This window comes from Anomaloglossus baeobatrachus, chromosome 10 (assembly GCF_048569485.1).
Source record: "Anomaloglossus baeobatrachus isolate aAnoBae1 chromosome 10, aAnoBae1.hap1, whole genome shotgun sequence".
Classification (NCBI taxonomy): Eukaryota; Metazoa; Chordata; class Amphibia; order Anura; family Aromobatidae; genus Anomaloglossus; species Anomaloglossus baeobatrachus.
This window is the reverse complement of record NC_134362.1, coordinates 31,642,916-31,659,757: the sequence shown is the minus strand read 5'-3', so window position 1 is coordinate 31,659,757 and position 16,842 is coordinate 31,642,916. Positions and strand designations below refer to the sequence as shown.

The 16,842-nt window shown below is 44.6% G+C and overlaps 1 protein-coding gene across 3 annotated transcripts in view; it reads left to right on the top strand.

Annotated features, from left to right (window-relative positions):
- Nucleotides 1-16,538, top strand: part of DHCR7 (7-dehydrocholesterol reductase) — a 150,871-nt gene extending 134,333 nt beyond the window's left edge. For all 3 annotated transcript variants that reach the window (XM_075326630.1, XM_075326631.1, XM_075326629.1), the window contains 6 exons: nucleotides 1,428-1,650; nucleotides 4,748-4,838; nucleotides 7,210-7,423; nucleotides 11,908-12,112; nucleotides 14,675-14,806; nucleotides 15,667-16,538. In XM_075326630.1, the coding sequence (XP_075182745.1) occupies nucleotides 1,428-1,650; nucleotides 4,748-4,838; nucleotides 7,210-7,423; nucleotides 11,908-12,112; nucleotides 14,675-14,806; nucleotides 15,667-16,131 (1,330 nt within the window). In that variant the 3' untranslated portion in view covers nucleotides 16,132-16,538. The remainder of the gene's footprint in view (nucleotides 1-1,427; nucleotides 1,651-4,747; nucleotides 4,839-7,209; nucleotides 7,424-11,907; nucleotides 12,113-14,674; nucleotides 14,807-15,666) is intronic.
- The last annotated feature ends 304 nt before the right edge of the window (nucleotides 16,539-16,842 follow it).

Below are 16,842 nucleotides of genomic sequence, written 5' to 3'. Positions count from 1 at the left end.
ATTGTTGCAGGACGCAGGTTGTTCGTCGTTCCCGAGGCAGCACACATCGCTATGTGTGACACTGTGGGAACGACGAACTACAGCTTACCTGCGGCCGCTGGCAATGAGGAAAGAAGGAGGTGGGCGGGATGTTACGGCCGCTCATCTCCACCCCTCTGCTTCTATTGGGCGGCCGCTTCATTCCAGTCGGACCAGTTTACTCGTTGTTTGTCCTAGCCCTAAAGGCCCCATCACACGCAACGACGTATCTAACGATATATCGCCGGGGTCACGGATTCCGTGACGCACATCCGGCATCGTTAGCGACGTCGTTGCATGTGACACCAACGATCGACCGTTAACGATTGAAAATACTCACCAAATCGTCCATCGTTGACACGTCGTTCATTTTCAAAAAATTGTTGATTGTTGCAGGACGCAGGTTGTTCGTCGTTCCCGAGGCAGCACACATCGCTATGTGTGACACTGTGGGAACGACGAACTACAGCTTACCTGCGGCCGCTGGCAATGAGGAAAGAAGGAGGTGGGCGGGATGTTACGGCCGCTCATCTCCACCCCTCTGCTTCTATTGGGCGGCCGCTTAGTGACACCGCTGTGACGCCGAACGAACCGCCCCCTTAGAAAGGAGGTGGTTTGCCGGCCACAGTGACATCGCTAGGCAGGTAAGTCCGTGTGATGGGGACTAACGATATTGTGTGCCACGGACAGTGATTTGCCCGTGACGCACAAACGATGGGGCGGGTACGCTCGCCAGCGATATCGCTGCATGTCATGGGGCCTTTAGACTCTGCTTATCTCTGGGGAAAACAAAAAGATCATCCATTGGCCAGTTCTTTCTCTCACCTGGACAAAGTTGGGTGACTACTATATAAATTAGACCGTCAGGTTCGGTTGACTTTATTTTAATGTCTATAGGTTCCTTTAGTTACATAGATTTTGTATGGAGTGGCAGGGAACATGTGCAACCTGCCCTTCATTAACTCCTCCTGGCAGCAGTCTTGCAGCAAGGGGAGACTGAAGGACACAATGTAACTTCTGTGAAGCTGTTAAAATTCTACAATACAATACACGGGTCAGTTGGTGATGCTGGCTCAAGGAGAACATGTCTTATGTATTCATTGTCTGATACATTGATATATCGGCACTGGTATACAGCTAATACGGCACCATCTCTGAATATCCCAAACGAAGACTCCATTAGCAGTCTTCACCCAAATTCCTCCCTTGACAGTGACATGTCAATAATTCCTAGAAATATTTGACATTTTGGAAAAGCTTGGTGACCCAACATCTTTAAAAATGGATGTCACAAAGAAATAGCTGAATAAAGTTCTTGAAATGATACAATATTATTGTATCTATAGTATTTGCATTAAAACAAAACAATGCTGACGAGTGTATTTTTCATCTGTCCTTCTTGCTTACAGGGAGGTGGACTGGTTCTCGTTGGGTGGCGTCATCTTCCTACTGATGTTTGCGCCGCTCATTGTCTATTATTTTGTGATGTCGTGTGATCAGTACCAGTGCGCGCTCACTAGTCCCGTCCTTGATTTGTACTCTGGAAAAACTAAGCTGTCTGACATATGGAACAAGACGCCGCTGATCACCTGGAAAGCTGTTTACATCTATGCGGCCTGGGTCTCTTTTCAGGTAACTGAACATTTTATATTAAAACTTAACCTTTAATTGGGTTATTTAAAATAGATATACAAACTGTGATCCAAACACCATTAAAACCTGGAAATGATGGGACCAAATTGTACTGTGTGTATCTATGGCACCATCATTTACAGAAAAGGGGGGAACGGGTAACGTTCACCTAAATGAACAACACCGGAGACGTGCTGAGTTTTGCAACACACAACTAGCTGATGTGGTATCACTGATTAGACGGATGCTGTGTAAGTGCAGCCTTCAAGGATAAGTGTATATACAAGAAGTAGCATGCCACTCAACAGACAGAATATTGTCACTCAGCGTCATCAACACCAGACCAAAAAGTAATGTGAATGTCCCACTATAGAGCTAAACTAGTGTGATATGCTCCAACAGGGGACAACCAATACTCATGCACCATGACAAACAATGCCCAAGAAATAGAGACCTCATAATACATATACCCTGCTCAATACCGACAGCGGCAGGGGGTCAGGGACAATAGGATGTCATATACAGTGTAATATTAGGACCACTTGAAGTGGAACCATCTCACCCAGTCCTTTTGTCGGTGAGGTGTCGTCCTTCTCCAGTGCTGCTTGGTCCAAATACCGGCACGGGGGGAGCAGTGGCTTGGTCACTGGCCCTATCTAGGATACCACTGACCCTTAGATAATCCACAATAACTCCCGCCCTTACAAGGGCAGTCCACAGCTGGCCCTGTTGTGGCTGACCCTAATGATACCAGGCCACACAGGTTTGAGCTCCAAGTTTGAGCCAAAACCACGATTTTCAGGTGTTCCAAGCCTCCCCTGATGAGCAGTTGTTGTGAAACGCGTCGGGAGTCACCTGCTTGATGGTTATTAGGGTCAGCCACAACAGGGCCAGCTGTGGACTGCCCTTGTAAGGGCGGGAGTTATTGTGGATTATCTAAGGGTCAGTGGTATCCTAGATAGGGCCAGTGACCAAGCCACTGCTCCCCCCGTGCCGGTATTTGGACCAAGCAGCACTGGAGAAGGACGACACCTCACCGACAAAAGGACTGGGTGAGATGGTTCCACTTCAAGTGGTCCTAATATTACACTGTATATGACATCTTATTGTCCCTGACCCCCTGCCGCTGTCGGTATTGAGCAGGGTATATGTATTATGAGGTCTCTATTTCTTGGGCATTGTTTGTCATGGTGCATGAGTATTGGTTGTCCCCTGTTGGAGCATATCACACTAGTTTAGCTCTATAGTGGGACATTCACATTACTTTTTGGTCTGGTGTTGATGACGCTGAGTGACAATATTCTGTCTGTTGAGTGGCATGCTACTTCTTGTATATACACTTATCCTTGAAGGCTGCACTTACACAGCATCCGTCTAATCAGTGATACCACATCAGCTAGTTGTGTGTTGCAAAACTCAGCACGTCTCCGGTGTTGTTCATTTAGGTGAACGTTACCCGTTCCCCCCTTTTCTGTAAATGATGGTGCCATAGATACACACAGTACAATTTGGTCCCATCATTTCCAGGTTTTAATGGTGTTTGGATCACAGTTTGTATATCTATTTTAAATAACCCAATTAAAGGTTAAGTTTTAATATCACATGTTGCTATATCTATACTAATTGTACATGTTGGAATTCTTTTCTAATACCTACTGGTTCTGAATTGGTGCTATATTCATAACTGAACATTTTGCATAATATATCTTTGAGTTTAGTCATCATCCATACAGATTTACTATTTCATGCCTCCAAATAAATTTGGAACATCTTTGGGCTGTCCATGAACCAAAAAATGAAATCTATACCAGCCATGAGCGTAGAACCAATTTTCTGGTGTACAAAGTTTGTTTAACTCTAATTGACTACCCTGCTTTTGCCAAAGGCCGCTTTACATGCAACGACATCGCTAACGAGATGTCGTTGGGGTCACGGAATTCGTGACGCACATCCGGCCTCGTTAGTGATGTCGTTGCATGTGACACGCAGGAACGACCGTTAACGATCAAAAATACTCACCATATCGTTGACACGTCGTTCTAATCCCAAATATCGTTGCTGCTGTGGGTACGATGTTGTTCCTTGTTCCTGCGGCAGCACACATCGCTATGTGTGACACCGCAGGAACGAGGAACATGCCGGTACCTGCAGCCGCCGGCAATGAGGAAGGAAGGAGGTGGGCGGGATGTTCCGGCCGCTCATCTCCACCCCTCCGCTTCTATTGGGCGGCCGCTTAGTGACGTCGCTGTGACGCAGCACGAACCACCCCCTTAGAAAGGAGGCGGTTCACGGGCCACAGCGACGTCGCTAGGAAGGTAAGTATGTGTGACTGTTCTTAGCAATGTTGTGCGCCACACAACCGACGGGGGCGGGTGCTTTCACCAGCGTCATTGCTAGAGATGTCGCTGTGTGTAAAGTGCCCTTAAGAGATGTCCAAATTTGTATGATTTGGGGCCAATTTTTAGAAACAAGGATAAGGCCATTTTGGATTTCATAGTGAACGATAGTGTAATGCCACCACCAGGGGGCGCAAGTACACAGGAGAGATGTAGAGCTCTTAGGTGTAATGCGGTGTCTGCTCACTAGATGTCACTAGTATCTAGATGGGGAGATAGCAGAATGGTTGTGCACGCCGAGAGTCAGAGTCGGGAGGTCACGTCAGTGCAAAGGAGGAAGAGGAGCTGAAGTCAGTTGGAAGCCTAAAGGTCAATAGCCAGGAGGTAACATCAGATACAGATGGAGAGCAGAATCGTAGTCAGAGATCAACCTGGGTCAGAAGCCAAAGTCACGTCAGTACAAAGAGGGAACCAGTAGTGCACACTGAAGAGCAGGAATTATCTCTGGCGAAGTTCCGGTGAAAACAGCCAAAAGATAAAGCAAGGAGATTACTGGAACGAGGCACCAAACAAGCCCAGCCCATGGGCAAGGACCCGGGGAATACAAACAACCGAGCAATAGACAATACCAAATGGCTCTGCAAAGAGCGGAGTTTGTTTTTTGTATGATATGTGGCACCAGATGTATCAGATTAAAATCTTGATGAGTAGATTACTTCTTTGGGACAGAAGTCTTCAATAAAATAATTTTACTGTTTTAGGTGTTTCTGTACATGTTACTACCGGATATCTGCCATAAATTTATCCCAGGATATGTCGGAGGTGTCCAAGAAGGAGCAAGAACACCGGCTGGTGAGTCCTAATATATGTGCTGTTTAGTTTACTCCTATTATTGCAAAACATTCCCAAATCGTGAATAAAAGTCCAATAATGTGTTAGTAAAATGTCCTGTAACTAAGGCATCAAAGGGAATCTGTCTCATCTGAGAGCAGCATGATGTAGGCAAAGAGACCCTGAATCCAACGATGTATCACTTACAGTTAGGTCCAGAAATATTTGGACAGTGACACAAGTTTTGTTATTTTAGCTGTTTACAAAAACATGTTCAGAAATACAATTCTATATATAATATGGGCTGAAAGTGCACACTCCCAGCTGCAATATGAGAGTTTTCACATCCAAATCGGAGAAAGGGTTTAGGAATCATAGCTCTGTAATGCATAGCCTCCTCTTTTTCAAGGGACCAAAAGTAATTGGACAAGGGACTCTAAGGGCTGCAATTAACTCTGAAGGCGTCTCCCTCGTTAACCTGTAATCAATGAAGTAGTTAAAAGGTCTGGGGTTGATTACAGGTGTGTGGTTTTGCATTTGGAAGCTGTTGCTGTGACCAGACAACATGAGGTCTAAGGAACTCTCAATTGAGGTGAAGCAGAACATCCTGAGGCTGAAAAAAAAGAAAAAATCCATCAGAGAGATAGCAGACATGCTTGGAGTAGCAAAATCAACAGTCGGGTACATTCTGAGAAAAAAGGAATTGACTGGTGAGCTTGGGAACTCAAAAAGGCCTGGGCGTCCACGGATGAGAACAGTGGTGGATGATTGCCGCATACTTCCTTTGGTGAAGAAGAACCCGTTCACAACATCAACTGAAGTCCAGAACACTCTCAGTGAAGTAGGTGTATCTGTCTCTAAGTCAACAGTAAAGAGAAGACTCCATGAAAGTTAATACAAAGGGTTCACATCTAGATGCAAACCATTCATCAATTCCAAAAATAGACAGGCCAGAGTTAAATGTGCTGAAAAACACCTCATGAAGCCAGCTCAGTTCTGGAAAAGTATTCTATGGACAGATGAGACCAAGATCAACCTGTACCAGAATGATGGGAAGAAAAAAGTTTGGAGAATAAAGGGAACGGCACATGATCCAAGGCACACCACATCCTCTGTAAAACATGGTGGAGGCAACGTGATGGCATGGGCATGCATGGCTTTCAATGGCACTGGGTCACTTGTGTTTATTGATGACATAACAGCAGACAAGAGTAGCCGGATGAATTTTGAAGTGTACCGGGATATACTTTCAGCCCAGATTCAGCCAAATGCCGCAAAGTTGATCGGACGGCGCTTCATAGTACAGATGGACAATGACCCCAAGCATACAGCCAAAGCTACCCAGGAGTTCATGAGTGCAAAAAAGTGGAACATTCTGCAATGGCCAAGTCAATCACCAGATCTTAACCCAATTGAGCATGCATTTCACGTGCTCAAATCCAGACTTAAGACGGAAAGACCCACAAACAAGCAAGACCTGAAGGCTGCGGCTGTAAAGGCCTGGCAAAGCATTAAGAAGGAGGAAACCCAGCGTTTGGTGATGTCCATGGGTTCCAGACTTAAGGCAGTGATTGCCTCCAAAGGATTCGCAACAAAATATTGAAAATAAAAATATTTTGTTTGGGTTTGGTTTATTTGTCCAATTACTTTTGACCTCCTAAAATGTGGAGTGTTTGTAAAGAAATGTGACAATTCCTACAATTTCTATCAGATATTTTTGTTCAAACCTTCAAATTAAACGTTACAATCTGCACTTGAATTCTGTTGTAGAGGTTTCATTTCAAATCCAATGTGGTGGCATGCAGAGCCCAACTTGCGAAAATTGTGTCACTGTCCAAATATTTCTGGACCTAACTGTAGCTTACTGGGTGCAGCCGTTCTGACACATAGTTTGTAGATTTAGCAATGAAGCTGAGCTGAGAAAGCTCGAAACACCGATTTGACGTGTTGCAAGGGAGTTGCACCTGTATTGCATTTGCAAGAAAAGTTTCTTTTGATTCCTGACCAAATAATCCATCAGGTTCAGATTTCTTGCAAATGTTGCTTTGCAAACGCAGATTGCCATGTGTAGTATTGCAACCTAATTTGCAATCATTAGGCCAGAGTTCCACTTGCTTATAACTCGCGTGAGTCTCGCATCGTATCAGCCGGCGCGGCCGCACACTCTCCTGACAGGAGTGACTCGGCTGCATATATTTCTATGCAGCTGAGACGCTCTTGTCCGGAGAGCGTCAGTTCATGGCGGGTGATGCAATGCAAGACTCGCTTGTGTCATAGCCAAGTGGAACTCCGGCCTTACTTGCAGTGTCGCAATGCAACCTTGGTGTTGAGCACCATTGCCCAATATCAGTAGATCACTTGTGTATATGACTCCACACTTTGTCTTCCTCAGGTATTATTAACAAGTACCAAATCAATGGACTCCAAGCCTGGATCGTAACACACATTCTCTGGTTCGCTAATGCCTATTATTTCCATTGGTTCACTCCTACCATCATCATTGACAACTGGATTCCCTTATTATGGTGTACAAATATACTAGGATACTCTGTCTCCATATTTGCGATGATCAAGGCATACTTGTTCCCAACCAACGTCAAAGATTGGTAAGAAAACATTCAGTAGAACTATGAAAGTGAGATTCAGCTCGCCCAATCGTATGGTTATGGGGTGGGCAGAGGGTGCCCTGTATAGCACTGTCTTAATGCTTTATGTGCATCTGGCAGATGGCATTGTCTCTGTAAAGGAGCTTTTCATATTTTCTTATTTATGAGTTGACTCCTCATATCCTACCACAGAAATAACATTACCACTATCTTTCGATTGTCAGCTCTTATGGTGCTCTTAGGCGGGCTTTGCACGCTGCGACATCAGTAACAATGTGTTACCGATGCTGCAGCGATAGTCCCGCCCCCGTCGCACGTGCAATATCTAGTGAAAGCTGCCATAGCGATTATTATCGCTACGGCAGTTTCACACGCACATACCTGCCGTGCGACGTCCCTCTGGCCGGCGACCCGCCTCCTTCCTAAGGGGGCGGGTCATGTGGCGTCACAGCGACGTCACACGGCAAGCGGCCAATTGAAGTGGAGGGGCGGAGATGAGCAGGATGTAAACATCCCGCCCACCTCCGTCCTTCTCATTGCAGCCGGCGGCAGGTAAGGTGAAGTTCCTCGCTCCTGTCGCTTCACACACAGCGATGTGTGCTGCCGCAGGAGCGAGGAACAACATCGCACCTGTCGCTGCACCGGCATTATGGAAATGTCGGAGGCTGCAGCGATGATACGATAACGACGCTTTTGCGCTCGTTCATCGTATCAAAAAGGTTTTACACGTTGCGATATCGACTGCGACGCCGGATGTGCGTCACTTTCGATTTGACCCCATCGACATCGCACGTGCAATGTCGCAACGTGCAAAGCTGCCCTTACACCTTATCTAGCAGTTATTCAGCCAACAGCTATTCATCCCGACTTCCCCGTAGACATGCACACTAAAATAAGTTTTTGTCACGTCTCCACCAGGGCCTGCTCCGGTGACGTCTGCCCTGGTCACCAGGCGCCGCTCTACTGTCACTTCTCCACTAGGGCCTCCTCCGGTGACGTCTTCCCCGGTCACCAGGCGCCGCTCTACTGTCACTTCTCCACTAGGGCCTGCTCCGGTGACGTCTTCCCCGGTCACCAGGCGCTGCTCTACTGTCACATCTCCACCAGGGCCTGCTCTGGTGACGTCTGCCCCGGTCACCAGGCGCCGCTCTACTGTCACATCTCCACCAGGGCCTGCTCTGTTGACGTCTGCCTCGGTCACCAGGCGCTGCTCTGCTCACACTGCAGGCAGTGCTGGTGGTGGGGGAGAGGTCAGTTCCAGTGGCTCTGGTGGGCAGAGTCACTGCACATTCACCGGCTTGGTCTGGATGGAATTTGCAGTACTGTTGACTGACTGTAGGGGTGTGTGCCTTTCAGCTAGTAACAGCTCCCTACTCCAGCCTATAGGAAGGCACCACACCCTTTTTATATCCTTCAGTGTTCTTGGATCTTTGCCAGATATAGTCTTATGTTGCTGTGAGGCACATCCTTCCTGGTACTGTGCACCTTGCTTTATGTCTCTCATGAACTCAGCTTTGTTTATTGACGTCCCTTCTGCCTGCTGTTTCGTACCTCGCCTGACATCCTGGATTTGACCTCGGCCTGTTTTCTGGACATTCCTCCTGCCTGCTCTTTTGTACGTTGCCTGACATCTCGATTTGACCTCAGCCTGTTTTTCTGGACATTCCCCCTGCCTTCCCATTTTGTACCTTGCTGACATTCTGGTTTAGACCTTGCCTGGCGACTATCCCCATCTCTGGACTGCAGACTACCTTAAGGCCGCTTTACACGCTGCGACATCGCTAGCAATTGCTAGCGATGTCGAGCGCAATAGCACCCACCCCCGTCGTTGTAAGGATATCTGGTGATCACTGCCGTAGCGAACATTATCGCTACGGCAGCGTCACACGCACATACCTGTGCAGCGACGTCGCCGTGACCGGCGAACCGCCTCCTTTCTAAGGGGGCGGTTCGTTCAGCGTCACAGCGACGTCATAGCAGCGTCACTGAACCGCCGCCCAATAGAAAAGGAGGGGCGGAGATGAGTGGCCGGAACATGCCGCCCACCTCCTTCCTTCCTCCTTTTCCGGTGGACGCTGGTAAGGAGATGTTTGTCGTTCCTGCGGTGTCACACACAGTGATGTGTGCTGCCGCAGGAACGACAAACAACATCGTTACTGCAGCAACAACGATATTTGGGAAGAGGGGGGCATGTCACCGATGAGCGATTTTGAACGTTTTTGTGATGATTAAAAATCGCTCATAGGTGTCACACGCAACGACATCGCTAAAGCGGCCGGATATGCGTCACAAAATCCGTGACCCCAACGAGATCGCTTTAGCGATCTCGTAGCGTGTAAAGCCACCTTAAGACAGTGAACTCCTGGACCCTGCAGTAATTCCAGATCCCTGTATAGGGGTTAAAGGGTTTCGGGGTACCTCAGGATCCTTCTTAGTGGGTGGCTTGCCGTTACAGTATCGGGGAGCATGCCACTGTTACTCCTCTGGAGCAACTTACCTCCTAATAGAACAAAGGATAAAATTTTCCATTGGGAATCATTTCGAAAACCGCCCTTACACTTTAGATGGTCGGTAAGTCCTCCCAAAATTAGTAGATATGACCGATTCTTGTCTAAAGGGGGCTTTACACGCTGCGACATCGCTAATGCGGAGTCGTTGGGGTCACGGAATTTATGACGCACATCCGGCCGCATTAGCGATGTTGCTGCGTGTGACAACGATGAGCGATTTTGCATCGTTGCAAAAACGTGCAAAATCGCTCATCGGTGACATGGGGGTCCATTCTCGATTATCATTACTGCACAGCAGTAACGATGTAGTTCGTCGCTCCTGCGGCAGCACACATCGCTATGTGTGACGCCGCAGGAACGAGGAACCTCTCCTTACCTGCCTCCCGGCCGCTATGAGGAAGGAAGGAGGTGGGCGGGATGTTCCGGCCACTCATCTCCGCCCCTCCGCTTCTATTGGGTGGCCGCTCAGTGACGTCGCTGTGACGCCGCATGGACCGCCCCCTTAGAAAAGAGGCGGTTCGCTGGTCACAGCGACGTCGCCGAGCAGGTAAGTATGTGTGACGGGTCTGCGCGATGTTGTGCGGCACGGGCAGCGATTTGCCCGTGTCGCACAACAGATGGGGGCGGGTACCCACACTAGCGATATCGGGACCGATATAGCAGCGTGTAAAGTAGCCTTAAGGCTACATTTACACTTCTGCTTGGAGATTCCGAGACTGACAATTCCGGTTCCATCTAAGTTGTGTCTGGTATCTATTTCTATAACGAAAAACAAGCGTAGTCTGCAGAACACGACAGAACCCGAAATAATTCAGAAACTTTCTCTTTCCTTAAATTCAAACATTTAAAATTAATAACAGAACCCATAATAATTAAGAATTGAACTTTCTCTTTCTTTTTCCTTAAATTCAAGCACTGAAAATTAAGCCAATTACAATAGATATTTTTGTATATATGCATATATATATATATATATATATATATATATATATATATATATATATATATATATATATATATATATATATATATATATATATATATATATATATATATATATATATATATATATATATCTACAAAGATGATAGATAATAAGGAAGTTTATTTTTATAGCACCAACATATTCTTCAGCACTTTACTATTGAGAAGGGGTCTGTACAGACAAACATAAAACAAAGTAGGGCATAGTTCAGCAGCAACAATAGGAATGAGGACCCTGCTTACAATATATGGGGAAATGGAACACAAAAGGTAGAACGTGCTTGTGGTGTCTGGTCCGGCCATCATTATAATAAATAATGGATTTCATGTAAAGCTGAATGATCCGGTCATCAGATAGTAACCTTTTAAGTCCACTTATTTGCTATTAGTTTTATGGAGGATGTCAGGACAGAAATAGGAGAGAGAAGGTTATGAATAGCATTTAGAAGCCGGGATAGGGGAGAGTTAGGTTAGTGAGTTAGGGTGATAGGCTTGTCTGAAGAGATGTGTTTTTAACGCACTCTTAAAAACATGGGGGCTGGATATTACTTGCATCCTTTGGGGTAGTGCATTCCAGAAAACTGGCGCAGCACAAGAAAAATCTTGGAGACGGAGGTGCGAGGTTTGGATTATGGAGGATGATCATTTGCGGAATGGAGGGGGCTAGTAGGATGATAGACAGATAGATCGTGTATATCCTAATGGGTACTGTTTTATAAATATCCATTGTTGTGCATATTAGCTCGTAAGCCTGGGGCTACACAGATTTTGTTTCATGTCAGTCACAGATCATAGCAATATGCAGCGTGTGACTTTCATGTGACTTTAGTATCACTGGGAAACCACAAATTGAAGGAACACGTAGAGTAAAGAAAGTGACCAAAAAGTGGCACAGCTGCATCTTTACATCCTCGATGTGAAAAAAATGTATTTTAAAAAGATTAATGATCTGTTTTAAATTTTTATTCCAATATTTTTTTTTTTTTTCAGTAAATTCACTGGTAACATTATCTATGACTACATGATGGGGATCGAATTTAACCCTCGCATTGGGAAATGGTTTGACTTTAAGCTTTTCTTCAACGGACGCCCCGGAATTGTCGCCTGGACTTTAATTAACCTATCTTATGCCGCAAAACAGCAAGAGCTATATGGGCAAGTCACAAACTCAATGATTCTTGTCAACATTCTGCAGGTATGATTAGTGACCGGCTCTGAATTATACTTTCTCTAAAGTAACAAAAAGTTATTAATGGGGTTATGAGCACTTTAATTATCCAGACCAGAACGTTGATTATCCAGGACTTTGGTTACTTTTTCCTATTGGGCTAAGAACTCACAGGTAGTTCTACTTGGTAATGATCTCTGCCGGCGGTTCTCCTTAGGCGGGGAGCCGGCTGTCAATCATCATAGCGTGGGCAGTGATGCTCCGTCAACGGAGCTGACCAGAAGAGAAGGCGCTGCTCTGTTGATGTGAGGTGAAAAGGAACCACCTGAGCTTGCATAGATCGTTACCAGACAGAACAGGCACGTAAGTAGCAGTTACTTACCTGTACGTTCTTAGCCCCATAGAAAAAAAATAACTAAAATCTCAGATCACCCCTTTAAGTATTTCAGGCGACATTAGTGCTTGACTAGACACTGTGGAGTTAGCAAAATGCGCCACTTTTTTGTCATGCTCCAAAAGTTTGGAGCAAAATAATGCTAAAAAGGAAGCCAACTTATCAAAAGGAGCCAAAAGAAACAAAAAAAGTGTATAATCTCTAGGAAGAAGAAGCAAATCTATATAGCATAGCTACCGCTCAGGTGTAAAGGACAGCCGGGCGACATAGAGCCCAACTGTACAACCAGCCAAACTATCATTCAGCTAATAGCTATCTAAAGCGTATGGGGGGGGATTTAGACATTATTAAATAAAAGTATGTGCTACATTGGAGGAGAGATGCAAAATGTGCAACCCCCCCAAAAAAAAGAAAAAAATCTGTCCCAGCATAAAGTGAATGATAACTGGGACAATAGATTGAATTCACCAGTCCTGAAGAGTTACAAGGTACTTTATCTGAAATGGTTATTAAAGGGAATCTGTCACCAGGTTTTTGCCCTCTAATCTGAGAGCAGCATAATGTAGGGTATATATAGGATTGGATCAATAAAGTCCCGGGAATATTTCAGTTTGACAAGGTAAACAAGTATTCCCAATTTTACAAAATTTATTACAATAAAAATTTCCACACCACAGTGTAGTATTCCCAATTTTACAAAATTTATTACAATAAAAATTTCCACACCAGTGTCCCAATTTTACAAAATTTATTACAATAAAAATTTCCACACCACAGTGTTTACAATAAAAATTGTAGCATAATGTAGGGACAGAGATAATGATTTCAGCGATGTGCCACTTACTGGGCTGCTTAATGTAGTTTTGATAAAATCACTGGTTAATCAGCAGGAGATTATCACTACAGGCCTACTTGGCGTGCTGCAGGTAGTCCAGCATATTCATGAGCTCTGTATAACTGCTAGATCTGCAGCAGATAAAACATTGATTTTATCAAAAAGACAGCAAACAGCTCAGTAAGTGGCACATATTATACATAGAATCATAGAGACAAACCACTGACCTTTTGGCATGCACTGGGCCAGTACATGTCAATAATTTATCTTTACTGTATAGGGGAGTTTTTATACATATACATATATAATTATATATATCTAATTACATATATATAATTTTATATATATATATATATATATATATATATATATATATATATATATATATATATATATATATATATATATATATATATATATATATATATATATATATATATATATATAAAAAATATAATATATTATAAAAATAAGTTGTACATAGACTGTGAACAGAACTTTATAGTCAGTCTTTCCATAGCTCCATAGTGAGGAAAAAGTTCTATTCAAGCACACAGAAAGTAAATAAGGAATAATTAAATAAAAAATTTGCATTCATTGTTTAATTACTATGTAAACTCTGTCTTGGGAAGTGTTGATATCATTACGGAGGCAGAATTAAAGCGGGCTTTACAGGCTACGACATCGCTCAAGTGATCTCGTTGGGGTCACGGAATTTGTGACGCACATCCGGTCGCTTTAGCGATGCCGTTGCGTGTGACACCTATGAGCGATTTTGCATCGTTGCAAAATCGCTCATCGGTGACATGGGGGTCCATTCTCAAATATCGTTACTGCAGCAGTAACGAAGTTGTTCCTCGTTCCTGCGGCAGCACACATCGCTCCGTGTGACACCGCAGGAACGAGGAAGCTCTCCTTACCTGCCTCCCGACCACAATGCGGAAGGAAGGAGGTGGGCGGGATGTTACGTCCCACTCATCTCCGCCCCTCCGCTTCTATTGGGCAGCGGTTCAGTGACACTGCAGTGACGTTGATGTGACGCTGAACGAACCGCCCCCTTAGAAAGGAGGTGGTTCGCCGGTCACAGCGACGTCGCAGGGCAGGTAAGCGGTGTGACGGGTCCGGGCGATGTTGTGCGGCACGGGCAGAGATTTGCCCGTGTCGCACAACCGATGGGGGCGGGTACGCACGCTGGCGATATCGGTACCGATATTGCAGTGCGTAAAGCGGCCTTAAGTCTATGGTGGTTTGCCAACTACTGATGGGCCATCATCCAGGGCAGACGAACAAGGCTGACAGTAATATTTTTATGACCGGCATTATTGTACCTGATGATGATGAGCTGCTTTGTTATCCACAGGCCATCTATGTTGTGGATTTTTTCTGGAACGAAGCCTGGTACTTGAAGACAATAGATATTTGTCATGACCACTTTGGCTGGTATCTCGGCTGGGGAGATTGTGTCTGGTTGCCCTTCCTGTACACATTGCAGGTAATATGCCTTTGTATGTCAACCTACCTATTTTGTTTCACTATTGCCTCTGCTTGGTACTGTCTCCATGCTTCTGGCAGGGATGGTAATGTGACAACTGCTGCCGATCACTGGCTGCAGCGGTGGCTAGCACATCACCACAATTAAATGTGGTGGTAACGAGTACACATGACCAAAGGATAATATTTAATTTTATTCTATCCCATTCTGTGCCAACTATGTCAACAAACTGCAGACGTGATTGGCTCCTGGCACAGCTCCATGTGCTTGCAAGTGTCTGTATTGTGCAAGAGCCTTAAGGCTATGTGTCCATGGTAGAATGTTGCTGCGGATTTTTCTGCATGAAAATCCGCGACTTTCGCGGCAAATCCGCACCTTTTTTTTTGCCGCGGATTTACCGCGGAATTGCCGCGGATTTTGATGCGGATTTTTTTTTTTTCCCCATTCTATAGCCAAAATCCGGATCAAAATCCGCAACAATAATTGACATGCTGCAGATTTTTCCGGATCAAAATCCGCGGCAAATCCGCCGCGGAAAAATCCGCAGCATGGACACAGCATTTCCAAAATGCCATTGAAATGTCTTGGAAGTGCCGCTGCTGCAGATTTTCGGAAAATCCGCGGCTTTTCCGCGAGAAATCCGCGGCAAAATCCGCGCATTTTCCGCAGCGTGGGCACATAGCCTAAATCTATGACTCACATTTTTCAAGATCTCTGCCTTCTGTGACGAGTGAGCAAGATGCAGAAAATAATGTATCCCGGTCATCTTGATACTCACAAATAAAATGCTCGACAATCCCTTCAATTGGATAACTGGCTGCATATCAAATATTAACACTATATATTTTTTTTATCCTCAGGGCCTATATTTGGTGTACAACCCAGTTCAGCTATCCACGCCAGCCGCGGTGGGAGTTTTGCTACTCGGCCTGATCGGATACTACATTTTCAGGATGACTAATCATCAAAAGGATCTGTTTAGACGTACCAACGGCAACTGTATGATCTGGGGCAAAAAGCCCAAATATATTGAATGTTCTTATACGTCAGCAGATGGCAAGAGGCATTACAGCAAACTGATGATTTCTGGATTTTGGGGGGTGGCCCGGCATTTTAACTACACTGGAGACTTGATGGGCTCGTTGTCGTACTGCCTAGCCTGTGGCTTTGACCACCTCCTGCCTTATTTCTATATCATATACATGACCATCTTGCTAGTCCACCGCTGTATACGTGACGAGCATCGATGCTCCAGCAAGTATGGAAAGGACTGGAAGCAATATACTGATGCGGTGCAATACAGATTGCTGCCTGGCGTGTTTTAGAATATGGCAAAAAAATATTTCAGGGAAAACATTGATGTTCTTGCTTTTTTTGGAACTGCGATGGATACGGATCAGTTTTTAAAAAGTGAAGGATGTTGACCACATGGACCATATGCTGAACTGGGGACCACATGCTCCATATGCCAATAAATGGCTCTGTTTTATATACTCGCATGTGTGGGTTCTCCAATAACAATGAAACCCCTTCTTTATAGACAAGACTGAGCCTCCAAACACTCAACCGTGGCCTTCAATGTTTAGCAAAATTTCAGTAATATGTAATGTATTGAAGTATAAGGTTTTTTTTTTTATGATCATTACTCTACAAAAGCCCAAAACTCTGTGCAATTTTATATTTTAAAAATATCTTGGGGGTACAGAACCTATATATATATATATATATATATATATATATATATATATATATATATATATATATATATATATATATATATATATCCATACATACACATTATGTGTGTGTGTGTGTGTGTGTGTATATGTGTATATATATATATATATATATATATATATATATATATATATATATGTGTGTATATATATATGTGTATGTATGTATGTATGTATGACGGCCTCAAGCTGAGTGTGACGGCCTCAAGCTGTCAAGCTCGGGTCAGGAGAGTCGCATACAGTCTGTGCTTTACTGGTCTATGCTTGGATCAGTTGGCAAAGAGCCCTTAAAAGTTTTCC